We start from the raw sequence: 23,310 nt of genomic DNA, 5'->3' as shown, positions 1-23,310 counted from the left end.
CGATACAAGAACCCCTCAGTATCCTCCCAAACTTTCGATAATACCCGGTGACGCCTCGGACTACCATTCTGTTATAGAAAGGTACGACTGAGCCGTGTAAGGTGCTGAGATTCTGCGGTGTATTTGATAGCATCATTTTGTACCTGCTTAATCTGAGTTAATTCACTTCTAAGTTTATGCTAAATTGTATGTTCGGGTGGCTTTTCGCTTCTTTTTCAGTCAATGTTAAAAACTAAAAGAAGAAAATTGACCTTTGAAATAAAGTGGGCCAAGTCGGGTGCATCATTCCGGCTGAAGATAGTTTGCCGATTACAAAACAAGAATATTTAGGACGTATCTAGGCCGTGTTCAAGTGGCCTAAATGCAGGGACTTTTTTCGTGAGGGGATAAACCAGGCTCAAGAAGACGCCACAGTAATGCACGGTTCTACCATTGACGAAATCCCGGATCTACCCCGATTAGGAGACACCCTCTTATTCATCAGAATGCCCCTATTCTTGACCAGAATGCCCCTATTCCATTCTATCCCACGCACCAGAAGGCCGCTGGCCCGGATCAAGATGGCTTTCTGGGATAATGAGGCGCTCCTGAATCTGGGGGCCCTGTTTGCAAACCTGAACGGTCTTATTCTGAATAGGGAGACGCCTGCATACATCAGAAGGCCCTTGTATGAAACAAGAGATACTGTTTTCGAATGGAGAGACCCCGTGTGATAAGGACCCAGTTTTCCCGGAACCCATTTTTCCGTCCCCCTCCACAAAGAAGTTCTACCCCTCAACCCGAAATCCGCGGCAACGCCGCTACACACACCGCCATGGAGCATCGCATGGTGCGCCATTCCTGTGCTACCCGATGATTTGTAAAGACATGCCTTTATGTCTATTATTGTGAGCACCATACATGCTGGTCAAGAAACAGCACTGATGGCCCACCGTCATCGGACGGGATCAGGCGTGCCGGCCGTGCAAAGAGACGTCATACAGGACTGCTTCATTAGCATGATCAGCACATAACACCTGTGAGGCCAGTGACTCTGGCCATGATAAGATGCAGGACAACAGGGCGCCCTCGGTGTACTACTGGCCAGCGTTTCGCATCGGTATCTTCCTCTTCAGTCTGTTCACAGGTGACCTCTCCTCTCAGTTGCTGGGCTGCCGAGTGTTAGTACACTGACACTGACAACTTCAGCACTGATACACTGGCGACAGCCAGCTGCTCGAGCACTCGGCGCTCAGCCCTCCAAATCTAGAACCGCGAAAAACGTGTGTGAGCTTATTGGGCATCACATTCCCTGCACGATCCCTGATCGTGGAAAATACCTCTCCAAATAATTCGGCTCCACGCAAATAAATGGCACCGTATATCATGATAAATGCGGCATAGAAGACTGTGCGCTCTAACCAAATAGTTCATATATTGTCCAAACAACAACACTCTTAGGCGTCTGACTATGCATCTACAAGCAATCGCGTACAGACGCAAGCAAACACATATAGACACAAGCAAACGCATGTAGACCCAACATAATCAAGCCTAAAATGCCAAATGCCCAACAGTCATCGCACGTTCTACACAGAGACGGAGACCCATCGCTCCTGAAGCAATATACTTTTGCAAATAGCACCTTAAATTTATCATGAAACAAATGTACGTGAAGCCCTCAATCTGTATGGAGGGACACCTTTAGAGCGTAAAGCACCGGGGAAATCGGTGTTTTGTGTGTCGCCAATTATATATATGCGTATATATATATGCGTGGCATGTTTGTCCGACGCCTGTATCAAAACAGATGATGTCCCTAGGCATGAGGTCCGTGTTTAAAACAGCTGCTGGAAAACTTTGATTTTTTCAATGATGAGACTTAATTGACTGTGCCCAAAACGGCTCCTCCTGAGATTTTCTCATGCAGGACGAAACGTAGAGAAGCTAACAAATGCCAGGTCATGTGACATAACAATGTATGTCTTAATTTATCATAAGCTTTGGTACATTTCAGCAGGGGGAAGAGCAAAAAGTCGAGATGTAGTCATGAGTTGAAAGACCTGACGTTGATTTAACGGCTTTAAATGTACCAGGAAGTGCTGAGTTAGCGACGTTGTTGTGCTAAGGAACGATTACATTAAAGTTACTGAATATATTGGGCTGTTCTCATCCTCAAAAGTGAAGGAAAAACCAGAAGCTGAAGACTTTTGGTGTCTTATATCAGGTTAACGTTTCATGAGACTGATCATATAAACACACATACATGTGCATATATATATATATATATATATATATGTGTGTGTGTGTGTGTGTGTGTGTGTGTGTGTGTGTGTGTGTGTGTGTGTGTGTGTGTGTGTGTGTGTGTGTGTGTGTGTGTGTGTGTGTGTGTGTGTGTGTGTGTGTGTGTGTGTGTGTGTGTGGTGTGTGTGTGTGTGTGTGTGTGTGTGTGTGTGTGTGTGTGTGTGTGTGTGTGTGTGTGTGTGTGTGGTGTGGTGTGTGTGTGTGTGTGTGGTGTGTGTGTGTGTGTGTGTGTGTGTGTGTGTGTGTGTGTTAACGGAAATATCATGTGCTGTAGACATTAAAAAACATGGTTGCACTAAATCACCAACATTCGGTAACTGAGTAAACTTTCATGATTCTCCCAAGCACATAACCAAGGCTGCAGCATGTTTTGTTATGTGCGCTATTTCACACAAGCCACAAATGCGTTTAAAATTGTAACAGCACAGCTAACGAGTGTGACCAGTTTCTGAAGTCCACCACTGTTGCATGCTCTTGTACTGGACGCATTCACCTCGGTTCCGATCGCTCCAGATGACGTCTCAGCCCGGATACTTCCTGGGTCGATTTAGTGCCGGGGTGCTGTTATTGGGTCCGCAACTCTGCTTTCTGTCACGCCGTTGAGCTTGGCTGGTAGATATGGCCTTTGCCCCGACCAGTAGCCCGAAAGAGGCCATGAGGAAAGCCAGCATAGTGGTCATCCAGGGGAAGCCGTAGATGTCCACAAGAATACCCCCTGAGAGAGGTCCGACAGCTAGGCCAATCAAAAATGCCATTTGATATGCGCTGGAGACGAATGACCGTGTAGACAAGTTGTCTTCGAGGCCAATCTCGATGCTCGAATCAAGCATGGTCTTAAAACAGGGAGTCAAGGCACCGCCAGAAAACGCGTGTGCAATGGCCATACCCAGACCGGTTAGCCACCAAACTGGTTTCAAACCTAGCAGGGGAGATGGCGACAGCAGTAGAATACCAGCGCTGGAGACAATGAGACATGGCGACATAATTTTATAGCGATTTTGCTGACGGTCAGCTAGCCATCCCGAAAAAAGGTTCATGATGGAGCAACAAGAGGTGCTAACCAGATAGTAGAAGCCAACTTGCGATGGTGGTACGCCAAGGACGTCATTGGCGTAAGGAGAGAAGGCTGCCGCTACGGTGCTTACATATAATGCGTACGCGAACACGGTCACCATGCAGGCCCAGTTGCCGGTCGACTTGGCAAAAAGACGTAGAGTCTTCGAGAAGTTCGTGCTAGATCCGTTGGCTGCTTGCTGGATGGTCGGCATGAGGCGCAGGTTGAGAGCCGCCATCAGCAGCATGATGACGCCAAGCGTGTAGAAGGGTGTGCCGAAGCCACCGAGGGCGAACAAGCCGCCCCAGATCGCCGGCGTCAACGCTAGGCCGATTGTCAGAGATGAGATCATCAGCGCCACGACCCTGTTCACTCTGCTGGGGAACTGGCTGCCAGCGATGGTGAAGCCGCAGATGGTAATAGCTTCCGAGCCAATGGCTTCCACCAGCCTCACCAAGTAGCAAGCCGCCACGAACGTAGAAGTGTCTGCGATGTAATTGAGCGTGCCGAAGACGATGGTAGTAAGGCCGGCAGTAACCAGGCCAAAATTGTACAGCCGGTTAAGGCCAACCAAAGGCACCAAATGACCAATAAACGGATTCGTGACCATCCTCGCTACCGAGAAACAGCTGAATAGACCACTGATGACAGTTTGTGAGACGCCTCTCGAAGCGGCCTCAACGGGAAAGAACGGGATCATGACGGCTATCAGAGAGCCGTTCAACATCCTCACCACCGCCAGGCTGGCCAACAGTTTCTTCTGAACCGACGTCATGCCAGATTTCTGCGTCGCATGCTGCTCTCCCTCGACGCGGTGCTCGCCATCCGAAGGCCCGCTTCCGTTGCTTGGGAGCTGGGCGGACTGGTGCTCAGGATCGGTGTACAATTCGAACCTCCTCTTGCCCTTCTCCTTTGACAACAGCCTTTCGGACTCCATGCTGGCCAACCTTCCGGCAAATAAGCCGTTTAGCCTGGCGTCGCCCTCGCCGTCGCCTGCAAGTTAAGCAGCACTGCACGTGACCGACCAGGCGTCCAGCTGCCCCGCCTGCCGACTGGCGGCCGCTCTGTGGTGGTCCCTGGGGTGACGCACGTGTTGAACATGACCTCGCCAGCCCGTTAAATTCGCGCACGCGGGCAGAAGATCGCGCCGAGCTCAGCCTGCAGCTAATCGCACCGGATGCCGGTCGCGCGGAGCACCAGAGCTCGGTAAACATCGGGCCGCGCCCCTGAAGTGCTGAGCGGCAGCCTCTGAGATAGGACGCTCGACCTGCGGGCGCTTTGGTCGTGGTCCGCCTCATTAGGGGTGAGTCTCGCGTCGCGAACGACCAGATGTCGGGCAGAGCAGGTATCGCGTAAGAGCATACAATTGCATCCGGTTCTGTGAACGTGGCAGCTGCACGTGCTCACTCCTCATCACTCGCATGCCTTTGTGTGTGTGTGTGTTCTTCGCGTGATTTCACGGCGTTCCTTTTTCGAGACGTTCTAAATTTTGACTGTTTTGCAGGACGTCGTATTATGCTGGATTATATGACGTCGCCGTGCCTTCGTGTGTCACGAAGGGTGCATCACTGTGCTTGTGTGCGGTTCACCATAAGCGGCGTAGTGCTGCTGTTGACCGGTCGGTCGGGGCACATTACGGTAGTTTAGAGGGAACTGGCCGTGGTCCGGCCTGGTCTCCTGACGCGCGCTCCTGGTCTCCTGACGCGCGCTCCTGGTCGCTCAAATCGCGCCACGACCAGGGCCGGCTGGAGCGTAGCAATGTTTGGGGGGTGGGAGGATGTACTGGGTGGGAAAGCGACGGACCCAGCTGGTCAGCTGAGAAGGGGCCAAAATAGGAGGGAGAGTGAAATCATCTGGGCCTTTGGTCCGCCCGTGCCCTGTGCAGAGGCCTGACTGCTTGGGGGTCTCTCTTTTCCATTCAATGACGGCTCTCCTCTTGAATCAAGAGGCTTGTTAAGATTGCATCATTAAATGTCAGTGGACTCCGATCCAATGGGCACACGAGCAAGCAAATACAGTTGTTTTTTTTTTGCTGATTTAAAAAACGGAGATTAGATATAGTGTTTATGCAGGAGACACATTCAGACATCACAACTGAAAATATGTGGCTGAGCGAATGGGAAGGACGGGGTGTTTTTCTCACGACGACAACAGGAGCGGAGGGGTCGCCATCCTTATCAAACCGGACATGAAAATTTTCATCCAAACAATCGTAAAGTGTCCATCAGGTCATCTTGTTAGTCTCGTTGTCGACATCACCAGCAACACAGTTACGTTAGTAAACACATAAGGTCCGAATGCAGACAGCCCGGGTCACTTTCGCACCTTACTTGACAAGTGCGAAGAAGTGCGAGCTGGTGACATCATATAGGGCGGGCATTTCAACTTCTGCTTAGACGTGGAGATCGATGGGTTTACAGCCGCAGCCGGGTGTCACAACAACGACAAATCAAAACAGACCGTACAAAGATTCATGCCAGTCAGCTTTCTAATAGACATTTGGAGGTCATTGAACCCTGAAGTTCGTGTGTACACATATGAATCGAGAAACCCGCTGAGTAAACCTAGGATTGATTTCCTTCTGATTGGTGACAACTTTCTTTACCAGGCTGAAGCCCCTATAGCAGAAATTGTGGACGGATTTCTGTCCGATAATAGCGCGGTCGTTGTCGAGCTGAGCATCCACAAAACTTGACTGGGCAAATCACGTTGGAAGTTTAATAATTCGTTGTTGCTCGACGATGTTTGCCTGCAGTCGGCCAGGCCGAAAATGGCTGAAATTAGCTGAGATAATTCGACAGGAATATCAACGTGTTTGCTCTTGCAGACAGCATTTCACGTAATCCTGGGGTGGATCATGCAATATTCGTCCCGCAAAAAGAAAGAGAAGGAGAAGCGGTCAAAGGATTTAGAGAATGCTATAAGTACGTTCCAAAGGTCTAACTTATGCACACCAGTCGATTCCGACGCAAGTCCAAAGCTTGCTAGTGCTAAAAAAGAAAGAGGCAACATTCTAAGAAGCATAATTTGTCGGGGTGTGCTACGTTGTCAGGGTCGGTGCCGACACTTTGCGGAGCGAGGTACTGTTTACTTTTACGGGCTGAACAAACGCCTCCACGGGCCTGGACAAACAATGTTTAGGTGAATGATACTGAACCATACTAAAGCCGGGGCATACCACATAATCCACTTTGGATATATTAGAAGAATTCCGCCCCTATTTTGAAACACTATACAAGCGATCGGCATCCAACGCTTCGAGCGAATTCATTTCATGTATCCATGGCATGACAAAGGCGGAAGCAGAGGAGCTGGAAGGGTCTCTTACAGAGCAAGAACTCCTTGCAACTCTGGCGTCCATGGAAATCTCGACTAGTCCTGGTCCGGACGGTTACACGGTATTTTTTTTGCAATGTTTTTTGGCAGGAACTGGGCACAATGGTCTGTGCGGTGTTAGAGAAATACATGAGTATGCCCACATTCCACCAGAACTGCAGAAGAGCGTGACAGTTCTCGTCCCGAAGGAAGGCAAAACTAAGGTGCTGATGGAATCGTTACGACCTATAAGCCTCCTCGACGTGGTCTTTAACATTTTGACAAAAACACTAGTCAGGTGCATTGGGAAAGTGTTTCGTGGACTTATCAACGAAGACCACGCGGGATTCATAAAAGCTAGATGAATCGGAGAAAATGTCCAAACCGTGCTGGAATTACTGAAAACCGCACAGGAAACCTAGATTCCGGTACTTTTTTGCGACTGGCAAAAAGCATATCGCTCTGTGGCTTGGGGATGCTTAAAAGCGGTTGTTGAACAATTTGGTTTTGGTGCATTCATGCGTAAACGGATCGATATAATTTATTGGGAAGATCCCTCCTCTAGCGCAGCGCAATTATAAATTAATGATGAGATGTCAAAACCGTGTCAAATTATGAGAGGCCTGGGACAGGAAATGCCCTTTAAGTTGTAGCCTGTCCCTGTTGTGCATAGAACCTAAGCTGGAACAAATCCGCAATAAAGTCCGGATTCGAACCTCGACCTTCGGGGAACAGAAATTAAAATATCTGCTTACGCGAACGACACATTGATGGTGATTAATGGCCGAGCAGAACCGCCGAGAGAGTCCATTAGCCTGTTAACTAATTTTCACAGCGTGTCTGGCCTAAAATTAAATGCACAAAAATGCGAGTCATGTGGATTGGAAGCAACCGGCGTACTCGTATGGCATATGTCCAGATCTAGGCCTTGCGTGGGAATTCGGTTCAGTGGAGTATCTGGGTCTTAAAATTGACTCGAAGAGTGAACGATTGGCCGTAATAAACTAAGATGCCAAAATAGACCACCTGAGGGATAAACTCAACCCCTCTCTCTCTCTGGCTTTTCGCGGGCTCATACCGTACAGAAAGGCTCACGTCTTGAAGTCTGAGGTACTGGCGCAGATTATTTACGTTATGTCAGTTTTCGAAAAGCCAACATGGCAGCAAATAAAACAAATCAAATCGTTGATGTTTCATTTTGTCTGCGTCAAAGCAAATAAGATAAAACGATCTAAAGTTAAAAACGCTTGGCAGCACAGAGGGCTTCAGTTCAGACTTGAGCGTTCAGGGCGGACAGCAGAACATGGCGTGGGTAAGAAAAGTGCTCGACACGGAATGTAGAAGCAAGTGGAAGGCTATAGTGCGAACAAAATTATTTGTCCATAACGATGTCATAATCTTTCACTGCGAAGGGTACCTTTCCATGATGCGTGAGCTGCACAAAGACAACTTTTGGTTTGAGGTGGTAGCCGCCTGGTACAAAATAAGCCACGTAGAGAAACCATCGGGTAGCGAGGTATTGTCCAAGCCGCTTTGATCCAATAAACATATGCACCTCGAAGGTAACAATAATGTTCAAAAACAGACCCTGATCGGACACGGTGTCGTAACGGTGGCTGACTTGTACGACCTTGAGGGACGAAGGGTTAAAAAAGGTATTGAACTACGATGCCAATATAACTTAGAAAGCTTTCTTCCATGGCATGCACTGCTGTCAAGGCTGCCCGGAGAATGAAAAGCAAAGCTCCTGCGAGACAGACAGCAAAGATCAAAGCTGCCGGTTTGTTTTGAGCAGATTATTAAGACACTCAGAAGCGCAAAGTGGTCTTCGGTATCCTGCTAAAACGGACTAAGTGGACTTATCCTGAGAAGGCGCAGAGAAAGTGAGGAAGAGAGCAAAATCTCCCAGAGGAGTTTAACTGGAGCCAAATGTTTTCATTCCTATACAAAAACACATAGTATTTTGCACCGCATGCTGCCAACGAACAGACGCCTTGCTTTGTACGGAAACACGGCTCAGACGCATGTGAGGAATGTCCAGAACGTTGCGAGACCTTTTCACACATATGTTGGCGCTGTCCTGAGGCTAGAAGGTTTTTGGTTGACCTACAGCGCGCCTTGCAAATTCAACTTACCACGCAGTCCGTGATCCTGGGTCACCACGAGGGTAATCACTCCCTGCACTCCGGAGCGGTGTTTGTGAGCATTATTTTAGGCAAATCATACATATGGCTTGGTGGGAGCTCTGGCTCTCGCACAGACCTGCAGTGCTTTGTTAAGTCCGCACTACACAGAGTTACATCAGAGTTGAAAAAATACATATCTACCGTCACAAACGAGATGAACATATTTTGCGACAAGTGGACTCGCTTGACTGAGCTGAACAGTGAGAGGCCGCCTTAAACTGTCCAGCGTCTCATGAGGCGCACGGCATGACAACGGACCGGCTGACGCTATTTCACTCGCATTGGCCGTCAAATGCCCCTGGACATCTTGGTGACGAAATTATCTGCTTCTTGTCGGCTCGTGGGGAAGCAGAGTAGCTGACCGTCCGTGGGGAATGGGAGGGTAGGAGAGTAGGCTGGGAGTTAGGGTGTGGTGTGTGTGGGAGAGGGGTGCATGAAAGGAGATGGGACGTCAGTTGGATTAAATGTGCTGCTATTGTGGTGTTAGTTTGATGTTAATCGTGTTGTAGTCGGATGTGACGCGTTATATTGGCTGTCCATGGGCGGTAAATGTGCCGAAGTTGAATGCTTGTCCGCATGGCTAAAACTAAAATATAATAAACTTCGAAAAAGAAAAACTCGCGCCGGATGCGGGACCTCGTTCGTCTCGAGATGCGCACCCGTTGGCACGATGTCTCACTGGTGTGATGTGCTGACGATATGTCATAGCCTGCCCCGGTAGAGGGAGTAAGTTGATCGTTATTTGCTCCTTGCTTACTCTTACTCTCTTTTGATAATAGCGCAGCTATCTACTGTTTATTCGCAGCTAAGAACAGATAGCGCAGTCTTCAGCTATGTCGGTAGCGAACAGCAATGAAATAGCAATTATGTTATGCGCGTGCACTGTGCGTTACGATTTCTATGAACACAACACCGGATTTGAAAACCAAGTTTAGGCACCTTGGGCATTTCCGATCCATATCAGTCTATGAAACTAATTGATTCCTACCTGGGAAGCATGCGGCCTCAAGACTGCTACCTCTGACTCGTTTGCATGAAAGTTGTAAAAGAAAAGAGTAAATAGGTATAATCATATAAAAAATCCTCTTAGGTTTCATCCTCTTGGAAAAATCCTCTTAAAGTCCCCTTAGGCTTCAGTACGTGCTGTTTCTTAGAGCTCAATTCTGGCACCTTAGACTGAAATGTAGCACAAAGCAGCTGTGCGTAACAGACTAAATGCAGATGCAAGCCATGGCAGCAGGTATGTCAGAGGGGTGGAGTCATTGATAACAGGCCCATTTGTTCAACAGTGTGGTTGTGAAGCTTGACCGGAGTCGAAGGGAGCTGAAGAGTCTGCCATACAGTCGGTTCTGTTCGCGTATCAGGCGAATGAGTGATAAGTATTCGTTGAAGTCAGCAAAGTCATCAAAGTTTTAAGGTTTTCAACCAAACCTTGGATAAATTCGATATACTTCTGGGGTCCGCGCCTACGCAGTGTTGCTTGACGCGTGAGCCCTGACGTCACCATGCCATCGGCCAACTCCGAGGCAACGGTAGAATTTGTGGCGAAAGCGTATCTTGCCGCAACGCCTGGCACTACTACTCTTCTCGTGAAGGTAAGGCGCTCTAACGTCACCTGACCTTAACCGCACCGGCTGCTACTGGCCGCAGTCCATGCCAGCCAAGACCAAATACAGCTTTGTATAGTGTGACTTAGGTCACATCGTTTCGTCTTAGGTGTCCCAAAATCGCTCTAACATTTCAAAAACAGCAAACAAACAAAGCCGCGCGTCTCATCGTCAAATACTATGTTTGCCCGTTCGCTAGCTTGTTGTTGTCGTGCTCTGCGCTCCGCTGCTAGTTCGCCATATTTTCCCGGAAACAATCACAACGGGTTCGTCATCTCCCCCCCAACCTCCCCCCCCCCCCCATACGCCCGATGTCCATCTGGAAACAATCACAAATGCCGTCAGCCGCTCGACTGGACCCAAGCGGTCGGCTGCGCGCGCAGTTTGGGTCAGGCCATCAGTTAGGTCTTCCAGGGATCGGCCACTTGCAAGGTTGGACACATGACACACACATGACACGACACATGACACACGCACACACACAACACATACACATACACACACACACACACACACCACACACACACACACACACACCACACACACACACACACACACACACACACACACACACACACACACACACACACACACACACACACACACACACACACACACACACACATGACATGATTTAATGTCAAAAATTGTGTTTAGCTGGTGGGACGACATACTGGTTTTGATCAAACCACTAGGGCCTGGGGTCATCTTCCCAAATTTTCCCCCAAATGGGATTTTCCCCTCCACCCATTGTTTACGGCGAATGCACGTTGTTTACGTTTCAACATTCATTAATGTCATTTTTAGGGCCACGCTTTCCACCAGATTTCAGTTTGGCCCCTCCATCCTGCTTTATCCCCCAGATTTAGAGGCGTGGTCACACTCTTGTATATATCGACGTTTGTTTGCAATGACTTTGGATGTCCCGTCCCCTTTCCCAACTCGCATACTGATAAGCCAGCACTGGAGCAGCGCACAATGCCCGCTCCTCTCCCTGCAACCCGCAGACGGATAACAACAGCCAATCGCAGAAAATAACATTCAGCCATATCTGTTGCCGGTGGTGCTACATTGTGCACCCGCCTCCTCGCACCTCTAAACATTGGGACGCATTGGGCCGGAGTGTGTCAGGCGTCGACAGCCCGAATGCCTCTTGACGGCGAATGAAGAGTCTCCAGAGTCAATGCGTTAGGCGCACAGAGTTTATTGTAAACGCAGAGTCATTTGGGTCACCGAGAACAGGCCCTCGGTGAGAACAGATTCATTTAGGTACCAAGTGGGCTTTGTCGGGTTTCGACTCCGTTGATATAAAACAAAAACAAATAATGGAAATAATATGATGATTTCCTGGAAGGTAGGAAGGTAGGATTGCTAAGGTAGGATGAAAAGTAGAACAAGATGATGCATGAGCTACTCAAAATGACCGTCAGATCTTTAAAAAGCAATAGCAGTTCGTGGCAAACCAATAAGCCAGCCCTTTTTTTCAATTTGCAGCCCGAAGCCGAACGAATCGGCTAGCTTACGTTCATCCGAGTGGCGGCGCTACTGTTGCCTTTGTTGACGGAAGCGGCAAATTTTAGGGTGGCTGAGGGCCCGCACCAAGCTGTTTTTAAAGAAAGATTTTCAGCACCACGGCTGTTTTTTCACTTGCCCCGTAAGAGTTGGGCTTAAGAGTTAAGGGCTTACTGGCTGACGTTAACAGTTTTAAAGTTTTACAGTGCAGCCTCAAACTGCCAGACGTTTGACAATGTTTGCCTGCGTTGAACTCTACGCTTTACACGCCAGACACGCTGCTGCAGTACAGGGTGTATTTTCATGAGCAGCTGGTGCCAAGCACGAACCACGCACTGTCCCCGAAGGCTTCCAGCATTGGCAAGACATCCATGAGGCATTGACTACGAAGGAGCTCGAATCAGTCCCGTTTCGTGGGGTCTGCAGTCTCGGTGACAGGTGAAGTAATACAAAATCAGGTCAGGTCCAACTGCACGCTGACACCAGACTAGCCTCGTATTTCGTTGGTCAACGAGGGACATCAGTAATGTCCGCGCGAAAGATAACTGCTTCGGCCGAACTGCCGCACACCTTTGAAGCAGGACAGTGGGCCCCTGGAGGTCATGCGGGGAAAAAACTACGCTTATGTAACCTGATGCTCTGCCTGACTTATTTCAGATTCCGAGAAGATAACCGTAAGCTGCAGTTTCGCAAGAATGCGATCATGCATATCCCATGATTTCGGCGACGTATCGCAAATAGCACTTCATGTCTAGCAAAACCACAATTCATAAGTCATCAGCTATCAACTGACACCCATGTAAAACAAGCCAAACGCAACATAGGAAACCGCTCCATACGTCAGTGCTTCAAAGCAAAAACAAAAGCATCACAGCTCCTGTGCCACATCACCTAAACAGCAAGCACCCACATATCAATAGGTCACGCCTACAGCTGATCTGACTCTCCACGCCCGTTCCTTCCAGCGCACAGCCGTGCCCCGCACACGCCCGCGCCTGCCACTATGTCCTCTCCTCCGGCTGCTGAGGCGCGCCAACGTCCATGCCCAGGAGACCGTACACCCGGCGCCAGATGGCCATCCGCTGGCGCTGGCCGTCGCGGAGGAGGTCCGTGTACCCGATCTCCGCCATGCCGAGGCGGGAACACATCCAGTCGGAAGAGTCTGTCAGCTGGTAGCCCTTGACCCGGTCGGTGATCTCGTGCTGCTGCCCTTGCAGCTCGCTGCCCTTAGCCTCGGAGGCCACGCAGCGCTGCTTGTAGTGCAGGCAGCGCGCCACGAGCGCCTCCGTGCGCGCCAGAAACGTCGCGATTGGCACGGCGGCGATCTGCTGGGCCAGGCGCTGCCGGAAGTGGCGGTACAGAATCATGTCCAGCTCCAGGAACTCCTCCAGCGCCGCCCGGTCGGCGCGACTCATCGGGGTTCGCAGCGCGTCGAAGCGCGCGTTCTTGGTGAGGTAGATGACGTCATCAGTCGACCAGCACATCAACTGACGCAGCAGCACCAGCGACTCGTCCATCATCTCGGCTATCATCACAAGGTCGAAGGCCTTGTCGAGGTCGTCGAGCATGGCCTGCACGAGGCGCGGTTCGCTGACGATGGCTGGGTCGTATCCGAGGTCAAAGGCCATCTGGCTGCCGCCGAAGCGCCTGTGGCGGGGGCGCGTAGGTCAACAAGGTTGGCGGTGGCAGGGTCACGTGGCGAGCAGCACGCATGTCGAGAGGGGCGATGACGGTCACAATGTGTAGACGAAACAAACAAAGAATATACAAGGAAAGAAATAATACTTAACCACTTGCATTATCTCCTACCGTAGATCACGTTGCATTGCGTTTGTAACAGAGGGTGTCCTTTTACTAAGCATAACGTCAGGGCCAGCGTTTCCTGTCATGATAACTGCGTCTCATCTGTTTTTGGAACGAGTAGTGCCGCAGCTGGGATTGGGCCAAGGCTCCACGGACCAAACATGGCAGCAGCATGGGCCTGCCGGTGCTATTCTAGTTCCCACCTCCTCGATGTGCTGCCAGGACAGGAAACAGGACCCTGCCGCTCAAAACAGCGAAAAAAAGAACGGAACCTCTTTTTACCTCCCTCCGCTTCAGATTCATTTCCGAGCAATTTTCTAATGCTGGGCTCAGGCTAGGGCTCATTGAAAACAAGAACAACCGGTGCTGGGCCTACCCCAATCCCGAACTGCCCTCGTGCCCTCTCACCCATGGCCGATCCTCGCCAGAGCCTGCTTCCTCTCCAGCGGCAGAGCGATGAATTGTCTCAGCGTCATATTCCAGTGTTGCGGAATCGCGAAGTGGTAGTAGTCGAAGGCCGACTCGAACTGTGCCACGGGATCGCGCAGGATCGTGACCCACGCAGCGTGATCTTGCATCACGCGGCGCGTCTCGGCCACGTGCAGCCGCGTGTGGTGCGCGAACACGTCAAACTTGCCAGAGCGGGGCCAAAGCCAATCCGGAATGAATAGCCTGTTGAACGGCGTCTGCAGGCACAGAGGTCATGGGTCAGTTGGGTCGCATGGGCCAATAAGGTCACAGGGCTAGATGGCCAGGTGGATCAAGGTGGTCCCAGGTCAGATAGGTCACAGGTGTCACGAGTCAGCCAGGAGTCACGGGTCAGATGGGTCACAGGGGTCACGGATCAGATGGGTCACAGAGATCCCAGGTTGGATTGGTCACAAGACCTAGGGTCAGTTGGGTCGCGTAGGTGACGGGCCATTTGACCTGTGATCCGTGATATCCGTGACGCTAGCACGTTCGTAGTAGCTATACAGCTTGTGCAAGTGACATCACCAGTGATGGAACTGTAACATAATGGCTCCTCGGGGTAACGACAACGAAGTGGTTAAGTCGTACATCTGGGAAACCAGAGGCAAGGAGTTCGATTCCCTGAGATGTTTGCCATTCCTGCTAGGGTGAGACGCGGGCAAGAGCACGTCGTGAAGCAAAAATCCCACATGATGGCTGCTCATGTCAACCACGTCGCTTGTTGAGATTTGCCCCCATGTCCGAGCCTGACTACCTTACTACTCGACTACTGGGTACTGGGTTCTTGACTACTGGGTATCCTCGTTTCTGCATACATTTGCTGTTAGCTGAAATTTTGTAAAATGCGCTTGTACTGAGCTCGTTTATTTCGGCTTATCAAATATATCAATGTGTGGTGTTCTCAGACCGTGGCAGAAGTCTTATGTTCCGAGGTCCACACCGCTACTTCGCACCGATACAATGATATACCGCCGTGACCGCGTCCCATGTGACTGGAGGGTGGTGTTTAACTCCGCCAATATTGACAACAAGTGGGCGACACTTCCTCAAACGTGCCAGCGGGGCCTGACCGACACGCCCTCTTTACCGGCATAGAGATCCGAAACAGATGAGTGCCACCTATCTCCGAAACACCACGTGCTCTCACCGCTGGCTGAGCCGCGGCTCGGAGATCGGACAGACTTGACTCAGACCCGTGTTACAGCCGAGGCTCAGAACCGTGTAACAGCCGGGCTCAGACCCGTGTCACGGCTGGGCGCAGACCTGTGCTACAGCTGGGGCACAGATCCGTGTCACAACCGGGCTCAGATCAATGTCACAACTGTGCTCAGGTCCGTGTTACAACCGGGGCTCAGACCCCTGTCACAGCTGGGGCTCAGATCCGTGTCGCAACTGGGCTCAGGTCCGTGTTACAACCGAGTATCAGACCCGTGTCACAGCTGGGGCTCAGACCCGTGTCACAGCCGGGGCTCAGACCCTTGTCATAGCTGGGGCTCAAATCCGTGTCACAACTGGGCTCATACCCGTGTTACAACCGGGTATCAGACCCGTGTCACAGCTCGGGCACAGATCCGTGTCACAACCGGGGCTCAGACCCGTGTCACAGCTGGGGCTCGGACCCGTGTCAGAGCCCGGCTCAGACCCGTGTCACAACCGAGGGTCAGAGCCGCGTCACGACGCAAGTGTTACCCACAGATCGGGATCTACGATCTGGCGCGTCACAAACATGGCATCGCCGATAAAGCTGATAAGCATAAAGCAGGCTCTGTGTGTGCCGCTGTGCCGCACATCATGCAGGCATCGTGCATCATAAACTACATAGCACGCATAACCACAGCGAGGTGTCGTCTGTAGGGCCGGGTGTTCTCAGAGCGGGATTGCCAATGCCGGGCAGAGATTACTTTACGAGGTTTTCGGGCGTCGCGACGCTCGACGCGGCTGGCCTCCGTAGCCTTGACATGCAGCCTTCAATATGGTGCTTCGAATGTTCGCAGCGTTCAAAGCACCGTGTTTATCTGAATGAGCCCTTCGTCTGCGTCGATGACGGGCTGTGCATAAGCCCTTTTGATGTGTATTTTAGCTGCAATGTTCACACATTTTTGTACATGGTACGCACCTAACGGACGCAGCACGAAGCGTCTGTACTATAGAAAAATACAACTGAAGTATTTATTTTGAGGTCCGGTTAAGCTCTCAACCCCCAAATTATGTGCAATCTCTATCCTTTCTGTCATTACAAGGCAGTTCAGAAGATTCTAAAAACCAAGTCTACCTCTAATTGTCTTTTAACCATCGCCTTCTTCTCAAACTAAATGGTTTCGGTGCCTCCAATCCATCGAAAATCTCTCTTCAAGATATCAGACCGAAATGTACCGGCCGTGAATGAGGTAAAACTTTCTTTCCTTAATTTATTGACTTAAGTAAACGCTCTGGTGGGGCTGACCACTCCAGATAAGTCACAGCATGACAGTTTGACAGCATCATCATCAGCTAGTCAGAACACTACCTCTCAGCATGTAGAGGGTCATGTTCACAAACTCATCAAGTATCCGACAGGTTTGCACCCTCCGACAGATTAACCGGGATCTTCCGCAGAGCTCCTCTCTGGTATGGCTGTCTGGCGAGGCGGGCGACATTCCGCAGTTCTCTGGCATGGCTGTCTGGCGAGGCGGGCGACATTCCGCAGTTCTCTGGCATGGTTGTCTGGCGAGGCGGACGACATCCGCAGTTCTCTGGCATCGCTGTCCGGCGAGGCGGACGACATTCTGCAGTCCTCTGGTATGGCACTCTGGCGAGGCAGACGACGCTTCACATCTGCTCGCTGGTGGAGCGGGTCGGCATCTGAAGCTATTCTGCTGACCGCAAGAGCGCCGGGCTCCAGAATGAATATTTCGCTGGCGTTGTCGATCGGCTCATTTTGGCAGACGTAGGCATTCGCGTGGATCTACACGGCTTGTGCCACCCCTTCGAAACGCGTGCAGGCAACTAGGATCAGGTGGTAGGAGATGGTGGTATGAGTCTCCAAGAGGCAGGAGACAGTGGGTAATCACATTCAGGGCGGTGCCGTGAGCCTGGATCAAAGCAATGCCAGGTCAGCTGAAGTGTGGTCCTCCATTCCGGAGATGCAAGCAGCCGTGGAGCAACTGCAAGTAAAATGTCAGCTGACAAGGTCAACGGACTTAGCTGCCGCAGTTTCAAACTTCTGCCTTATGCGGAGCGTTATGAGTCGGGTTATCTTACTCTGAGAATAGCCCATCTTCAGTATACTGGGGGATGCCGATTAAGCGACGTTTTCAGAGAAGCACTGGCTAAAGCTAAGAGCCGCGATCAGCGGCTGCAAAGAAGAACCCTTGTGAAGTGTGTGCTTGTGCGGCCAAAACAGTAGTTGCGCGGTTACGCCTTGCCCTGACCATACTCACTCCAGTGTACTGAGAGGAATGTGTGAGGTCCGTGAAAATGAAGTGATCCCCTACGCACACCTTTGATGACCTATGAGCTGTAGGGCATGCGATAACTTCGGCTGACAAACACGACGACCTGGCACTGCGTCGCGCGTCCATTTGATCCACGGCACAAACGGCAGAGTGTCGGGGTGATGCTGAGTCGAGGCATGACGCACGGGTGATTTACCATAGCCATGGTTTGCTGGCGCTATTTGTTATCCACTAGCCGTTATGGTGCACTACCATGCTGTGTTACTTGAGCCACAGGATAAACGTAAGACGCCGCTGTCCCAACTTGTGACGATATCATCTGTGTCGAGTTAACCCCTAACCGTGCACGCTCTCACACCGTCACTCGTCACCCGCCACCTGCACAGCAATCACTTCTGGTAGGTGAGGTAAATGTATTGCTTACAGTTGGAACACATCAAGAAACTGATCATCATGTTTCAAACACAAGACTACCTCGACACGGACCGAGCTAACGACTGGGCCAAAAAGCGCAACACATGGCACGGACTCCATTCCAATTATTCCTGTCTCTCAGCTGATCCATGTTCTGCATCTGGATGCTGGCATGTGCCTTAAACTTACTAAAACGGCCTTAACACCAACGAAAACCCTAACAAGGGTTGTGGCCAAAGCGAGCGCGATAATCATCCAAGGAAATCCGTACGTATCCACAACAATGCCCCCGAAAGGCGACCAACTGCTATTCCCAATGGCAAACTAATTTGGCCTCCAATAAATATGGGCTCGATCGTCATCCCTAGACCTGTAGCCCACCAGCCAGGGTCCAAGCCAAATGACGAAGAAGGAGCCACTAACAAGATTGCTAGGCTGGCGACAAGGAGGCATGGCGACATCACCTTGTAACGATTTTGCACAAGCTCAGCCAGCGATCCCCAGAAAAAGTTCATACCGGCATATAGCGTAGTGCTGACGATGTAGAAGAGACCAACCTGTGACGAGGAAACACCGAGCACATCATTGGCGTAAGGAACGAGGGTTGAATCCACTGTGCTCACATTTCCAGCATACACAAACACGATCATCATACACACCCAGTTGCCCGCCGATCCGGCCAGCAGCCGCAGAGACCCCAGCAAATGTGTCTGAGATCCACTGTTGGTCTGCTCGATGGTCGGCATCAGGCGCTGGTTGATGGCAGCCATCAGCAGCATGATGACGTCAAGCCTGTAGAAGGGGATGCCGAAGGCACCGAGGGCGAACAAGCCACCCCAAATGGCCGGCGTCAAGGCTAAGCCGATGGTCAGAGCTGAGTTCAGGAGCGCCACGATCCTGTTCACCTTGTCGCAGAATAGGCTGTCGACGACGGTAAAGCTACAGATGGTAATGGCTGCCGAACCCACCACCTCCAACAGCCTCACCAAGAAGCAGGCCGCCACAAAGGTAGATGTGTCCGCGATGTTGTTGAGCGTGCCAAAGACGATGGTGGCAAGACCGGAAGCTGCGACGTCAAAGTTGTAGAGCCAGTTGATTTCCAGCAATGGCGCCAGCCGCTCAGGGTCGCTTTCGCCAGCGCGAAGACGGTGAACAGGGAGCTGATGACTGAGACTTTGAGACTTTGAGACATGCCTCTCGACACGTCTTCTACAGGGAAGAACAAGATCATGAAGACTCCAGTGAGCCGTTCAGGATCCTCACCATCACCAGGCAGGCCAGCAATTTCTTCTGAGCAGCTGTCATACGATCGTCCCTTGCCACATGTTGATTAATACTGACTCCGTGGTTGCCGTCAGATGGCGCATCTGTGTCTTCTGCATGTTAGATTGACTCGTACTCGGATAGCTGTCAGATTCCGAGACCAATCTGGGGTTCGGTGTAAATAACATATCTGCCTCCATGTTGCCTAGCCTCTTACTTGCAGGCAGTTGTGTGATCCCGTTGCAAGCCATTGCACGATATAATCAGTGCAGAAGAGCGCTCAGCGCCGCACACACGGTGCCCGCACTGACGCTTCCTGATGACCTACCGTCAACCCTGGTAACATCACCGCTCCGCTCGACGACCCACGTCCGTCCGGCCGTCGTCCTCTCGCCCGTCTGCGGATTTGGTGAGATAGCCGCACTTTGTCCGATCCGCACTCGCGCGGCGTTTTCAGCGCCCGTAGCAGGATCCTGGAGACCCTGGTGCGCACGAGCCATTGGCGGACCTCGGACTACACAGGTGTGTCTCATTTGACCAATCGGGAAGCTGATCTGTGCGGTGAAGTTCATCACCGGAGCTGGGTGCACTCACGCCAAACGGGTGCTTCATAACCATGGCAGTCCGGAGTTTGCGCTGGTTTTTGAATGCTTGTGCTTAGGTAGCTTGCAGCACACAAATTTTCAATGCTGACCGCGTTTCGACTCACGAAACTTCACATGATGCGACAAAGATGAAGCCCCCGTTGCTGCTGAGCATTAATAGCTCGTTGTCCTGTCACGTCTCTGATCCAGCATTGTGGAAATCGCTTTGATGCCAATCAACAGCCCAACAGATGCCGTCACAAAAGCCAGCACGGTTATCATCCAAGGAAAACCGTAGGCATCCACCATAATGCCTCCGGAAATCGGTCCAATTGCTATGCCCATGGAAAACACCATTTGGTACACTCCGGCAACAAAGGATTGTGTACCCAAGCCGAATTCGAGCCCGTTCTGGACGCTACAGTCAAGCATGAGCTTAAAACATGGGGTTATGGCACCACCAATAAACATTTCTTCAATGGTCATACCCAGACCTGTTATCCACCAAGCCGGCTCTAAGCCCAATAACGGAGAAGGAGCCACCAACAAAATTCCAAAGCTCGCAACAAGGAGGCATGGTGACATCATCTTGTAACGGTTCCACATTTGCTCAGCCAGCCATCCCCAGAGAAAGTTAATGATGGCGTACATCGTGGTGCTAGCTAAGTAGAACAAACCTACCGTCGACGGCGAGACGCCGAGCACATCATTGGCGTATGGAGCGATGGCCGAACTAACGGTGCTCACGTCTGCAGAAAATATCAGTACGGTCGCCATGCAGATCCAGTTTCCGGTGGATCCAATAAACACCCGGAAATTCTTGAAGAAGCTCGTCTGCGGTCCACTGGTGATCTTCTGCACCGTCGGCATCACGTGCTGGTTGACGGCCGCCATCAGTAGCATGATGACGCCGAGCGTATAGAAGGGGGTGCCGAAGCCACCGAGCGCGAACAGGCCGCCCCAGATCGCCGGCGTCAACGCCAGCCCGATCGTTAGAGCAGAGCCCAGCAGCGCCACGACCCTGTTCACTTTACCGGGGAACTGGCTGCCAGCGATAGTGTAACCGCATACGGCAATGGCTGCTGAACCAGCCGCCTCCAGCAACCTCACTAAGAAACAGGCCGCCATGAAGGTAGATGTGTCCGCGATGTAGTTGAGCGTGCCAAAGACGACGGTAGAGACACCCGCAGCTGCTATGCCGAAGTTGTAGAGTCGAGTGATGCCGACAACGGGCGCCAACCGACCAATGAACGGGCTCATGATCATCTTTGCCACAGCGAAAACGCTGAAGAGGGAACTGATGACCGTCTGCGACACGCCTCTCGAAGCGGCCTCTACGGGGAAGAATGGGATCATGACAGCAATCAGCGAGCCGTTCAACATCCTCACGATCAGCAGGCTGGCCAACAGCTTCTTCTGAGCCGACGTCATGCCTGAGTTGTTTGCGGCACGCTGCTTGCCGCCTTCATTGGCAGGAGATCCATTGGTGTTATCTGGACTAGAAATGGATTCATAGCCGACATGCCCGTCCGATTCTGAACCTGAATCGGTCCTCCGCAACAGCAAGTTGTCGGTCTCCATGACACCTGCCTGGCGCTGACTACGTACTTCTATGCAGGTAAGCACTACCGACCAGCAGTACCGCCGGGCGGTTATCAGAGCCGCTTACAAGCAGCTTCCAAGGACACGTCGTAGGGTCCCACCGGCCTCCTCGCTTCTCAGCGCTGCCCAGTGCTAGTCCCAGCGCGACTGCACCCACATTTGTTGCACCAGACGCCGACTGCACCCACGTCTGCTGCACCAGGTGCTGAGTGCACCCACGTCTCCTGTGCCAAGCGCTGAGTGCATCCACGTCACCTGCACCATGCGCTGGCTGCGCCCACGTCTCCTGTGCCAAGCGCTGAGTGCATCCACGTCACCTGCACCATGCGCTGGCTGCGCCCACGTCTGCTACAGCAGGTGCTGACTGTTCCCACGTCTCCTGTGCCAAGTGCTGACTGTCCCCACGTCTGCTGCGCCAGGCGCTGACTGCACCCAGGTCTGGCTGACCCGCCCGCCGTCCGTCTGCCAGCAGAGCTGGCTGTGCACTGCCGCCGCCCGGCTCGCGCTCACCGTACGCATCCCCAGGCTTCACTTGGGCGCTGGCGAGTCAGTATTCATTACAGCCCGCCGGCCGGCCGGACTACCGCATGGCACGATATAAAACCGGTTTGTTTTTGCTCGGCAGTTGGCGGAGAGTGGCGGCTGCTACGCAAGCGGCGCAGTGTGCAGCCTGAGAATGATGCTTGACACGTGACTGTCGCGACACTCTGGTACGCTGCGCCTTTAATTCATGATGCTATTTTCCCTCTCTTTTAAGTGTTCATGCAATGGTTTCGCGTCCAGCAGATTGCAAAACGAATTTTTTGGATAGTCCTTAAAATCGTAAAAGCGAAAACAATGGCCGCCAACAGTTGTGCAGCAATTCCGATACGGGATCTTTTGAAAGCAATCATGTGAATATACTTCATATTATGTGTTACATTGACGGCGCTGCAAGGTGCACCTGTTTGTTGAGCTCACGAAGAATCGTGCCATATTGTGGCGAATATTCCAAAGAAACGCTGGGACGTTACTGAAACAAATTGGGCTAAAACACACAAACCCACGCACCAAAGCAAGCGCGGTGTTTCCTTGTTCACCGTCTGGTAGCCTGCAGTCCGAAGCGGGCATCATGGCTCAGGTATGGCTTTCACTTGTTTACCCAAAGAGGCACGTCTCCAGTTACTGTCATGGTGTGAGTGGGTGAAGTCTCACAAGGGCGTGTTTTTGTGTTGAAGGTATTCATGTTTCAGGAAAAAATATCTTTGAAAGCACGGTTGCTGCTGACTTGCCTTTGTTGGAAACAAGCCTTTTAAAGTTTGACTGTCCGCATCATTTTACACACGTGCGAAACGTATTACATCCCATTTTACAGCTACCCATGGCTGCGCACACATTTTAAAAAAACGTAGCTGAAAAAAATGAAACAACTCGAAGGCAGCACGCGACATTTTAAAGATGTATATGCAAGTCAACCACCCACGCATTGTCCCGCGGCCAAACATGCAAAGTAGACCAGTACCATGCGATGCCTGCCGACATGATGCAGTGCGATGTCTGCCGACATGACGCAGTGCGATGCATGCCGACACGATGCAGTGCGACGCCTGCCGACGTGATGCAGTGCGATGCCTGCCGACACGATGCAGTGCGACGCCTGCCGACATGATGCAGTGCGATGCCTGCCGACACGATGCAGTGCGAGCCTCACCGGTGATCCGACGTAGTTGCCCGTGCTTCCCAGACGAAGTTGAGCGAGTGCTTTCGCCGTAGCGCATCAGATTTTCTGCACAGTGGAGCTGG

The 23,310-nt window shown here is 51.5% G+C and overlaps 3 protein-coding genes across 3 annotated transcripts in view; all 3 read right to left on the bottom strand.

Annotated features, from left to right (window-relative positions):
* Window positions 1–934: 934 nt before the first annotated feature.
* LOC119113538 (uncharacterized) lies at window positions 935–3,947 on the bottom strand. Its single transcript, XM_037237838.1, has 2 exons — window positions 3,442–3,947; window positions 935–1,016 (listed from the first exon to the last, which is right to left on the bottom strand). The coding sequence occupies exons 1-2, from the start codon at window positions 3,945–3,947 to the stop codon at window positions 935–937; spliced, it is 588 nt and encodes a 195-aa protein (XP_037093733.1).
* An 8,979-nt stretch (window positions 3,948–12,926) lies between these two features.
* LOC119114390 (galactosylceramide sulfotransferase) lies at window positions 12,927–23,244 on the bottom strand. The gene is made up of 3 exons (XM_037238583.1): window positions 23,219–23,244; window positions 14,169–14,446; window positions 12,927–13,604 (listed from the first exon to the last, which is right to left on the bottom strand). Exons 2-3 carry the CDS (start codon window positions 14,336–14,338, stop codon window positions 12,959–12,961), a joined length of 816 nt encoding a protein of 271 aa, XP_037094478.1. The 5' UTR covers window positions 14,339–14,446; window positions 23,219–23,244; the 3' UTR covers window positions 12,927–12,958.
* A 40-nt stretch (window positions 23,245–23,284) lies between these two features.
* Window positions 23,285–23,310, bottom strand: part of LOC119113537 (ovochymase-2-like) — a 2,680-nt gene continuing 2,654 nt past the window's right edge. The window contains exon 3 of the mRNA XM_037237837.1: window positions 23,285–23,293. Coding sequence (XP_037093732.1) covers window positions 23,285–23,293 — 9 coding nt within the window. The remainder of the gene's footprint in view (window positions 23,294–23,310) is intronic.

This window comes from Pollicipes pollicipes, unplaced genomic scaffold, assembly GCF_011947565.3.
Source record: "Pollicipes pollicipes isolate AB1234 unplaced genomic scaffold, Ppol_2.1 Scaffold_7262;HRSCAF=8765_pilon_pilon_pilon, whole genome shotgun sequence".
In the NCBI taxonomy this organism is placed as follows: Eukaryota; Metazoa; Arthropoda; class Thecostraca; order Pollicipedomorpha; family Pollicipedidae; genus Pollicipes; species Pollicipes pollicipes.
Note: the sequence above shows the minus strand (reverse complement) of the source record. Positions and strands in the feature narration are given on the sequence as shown.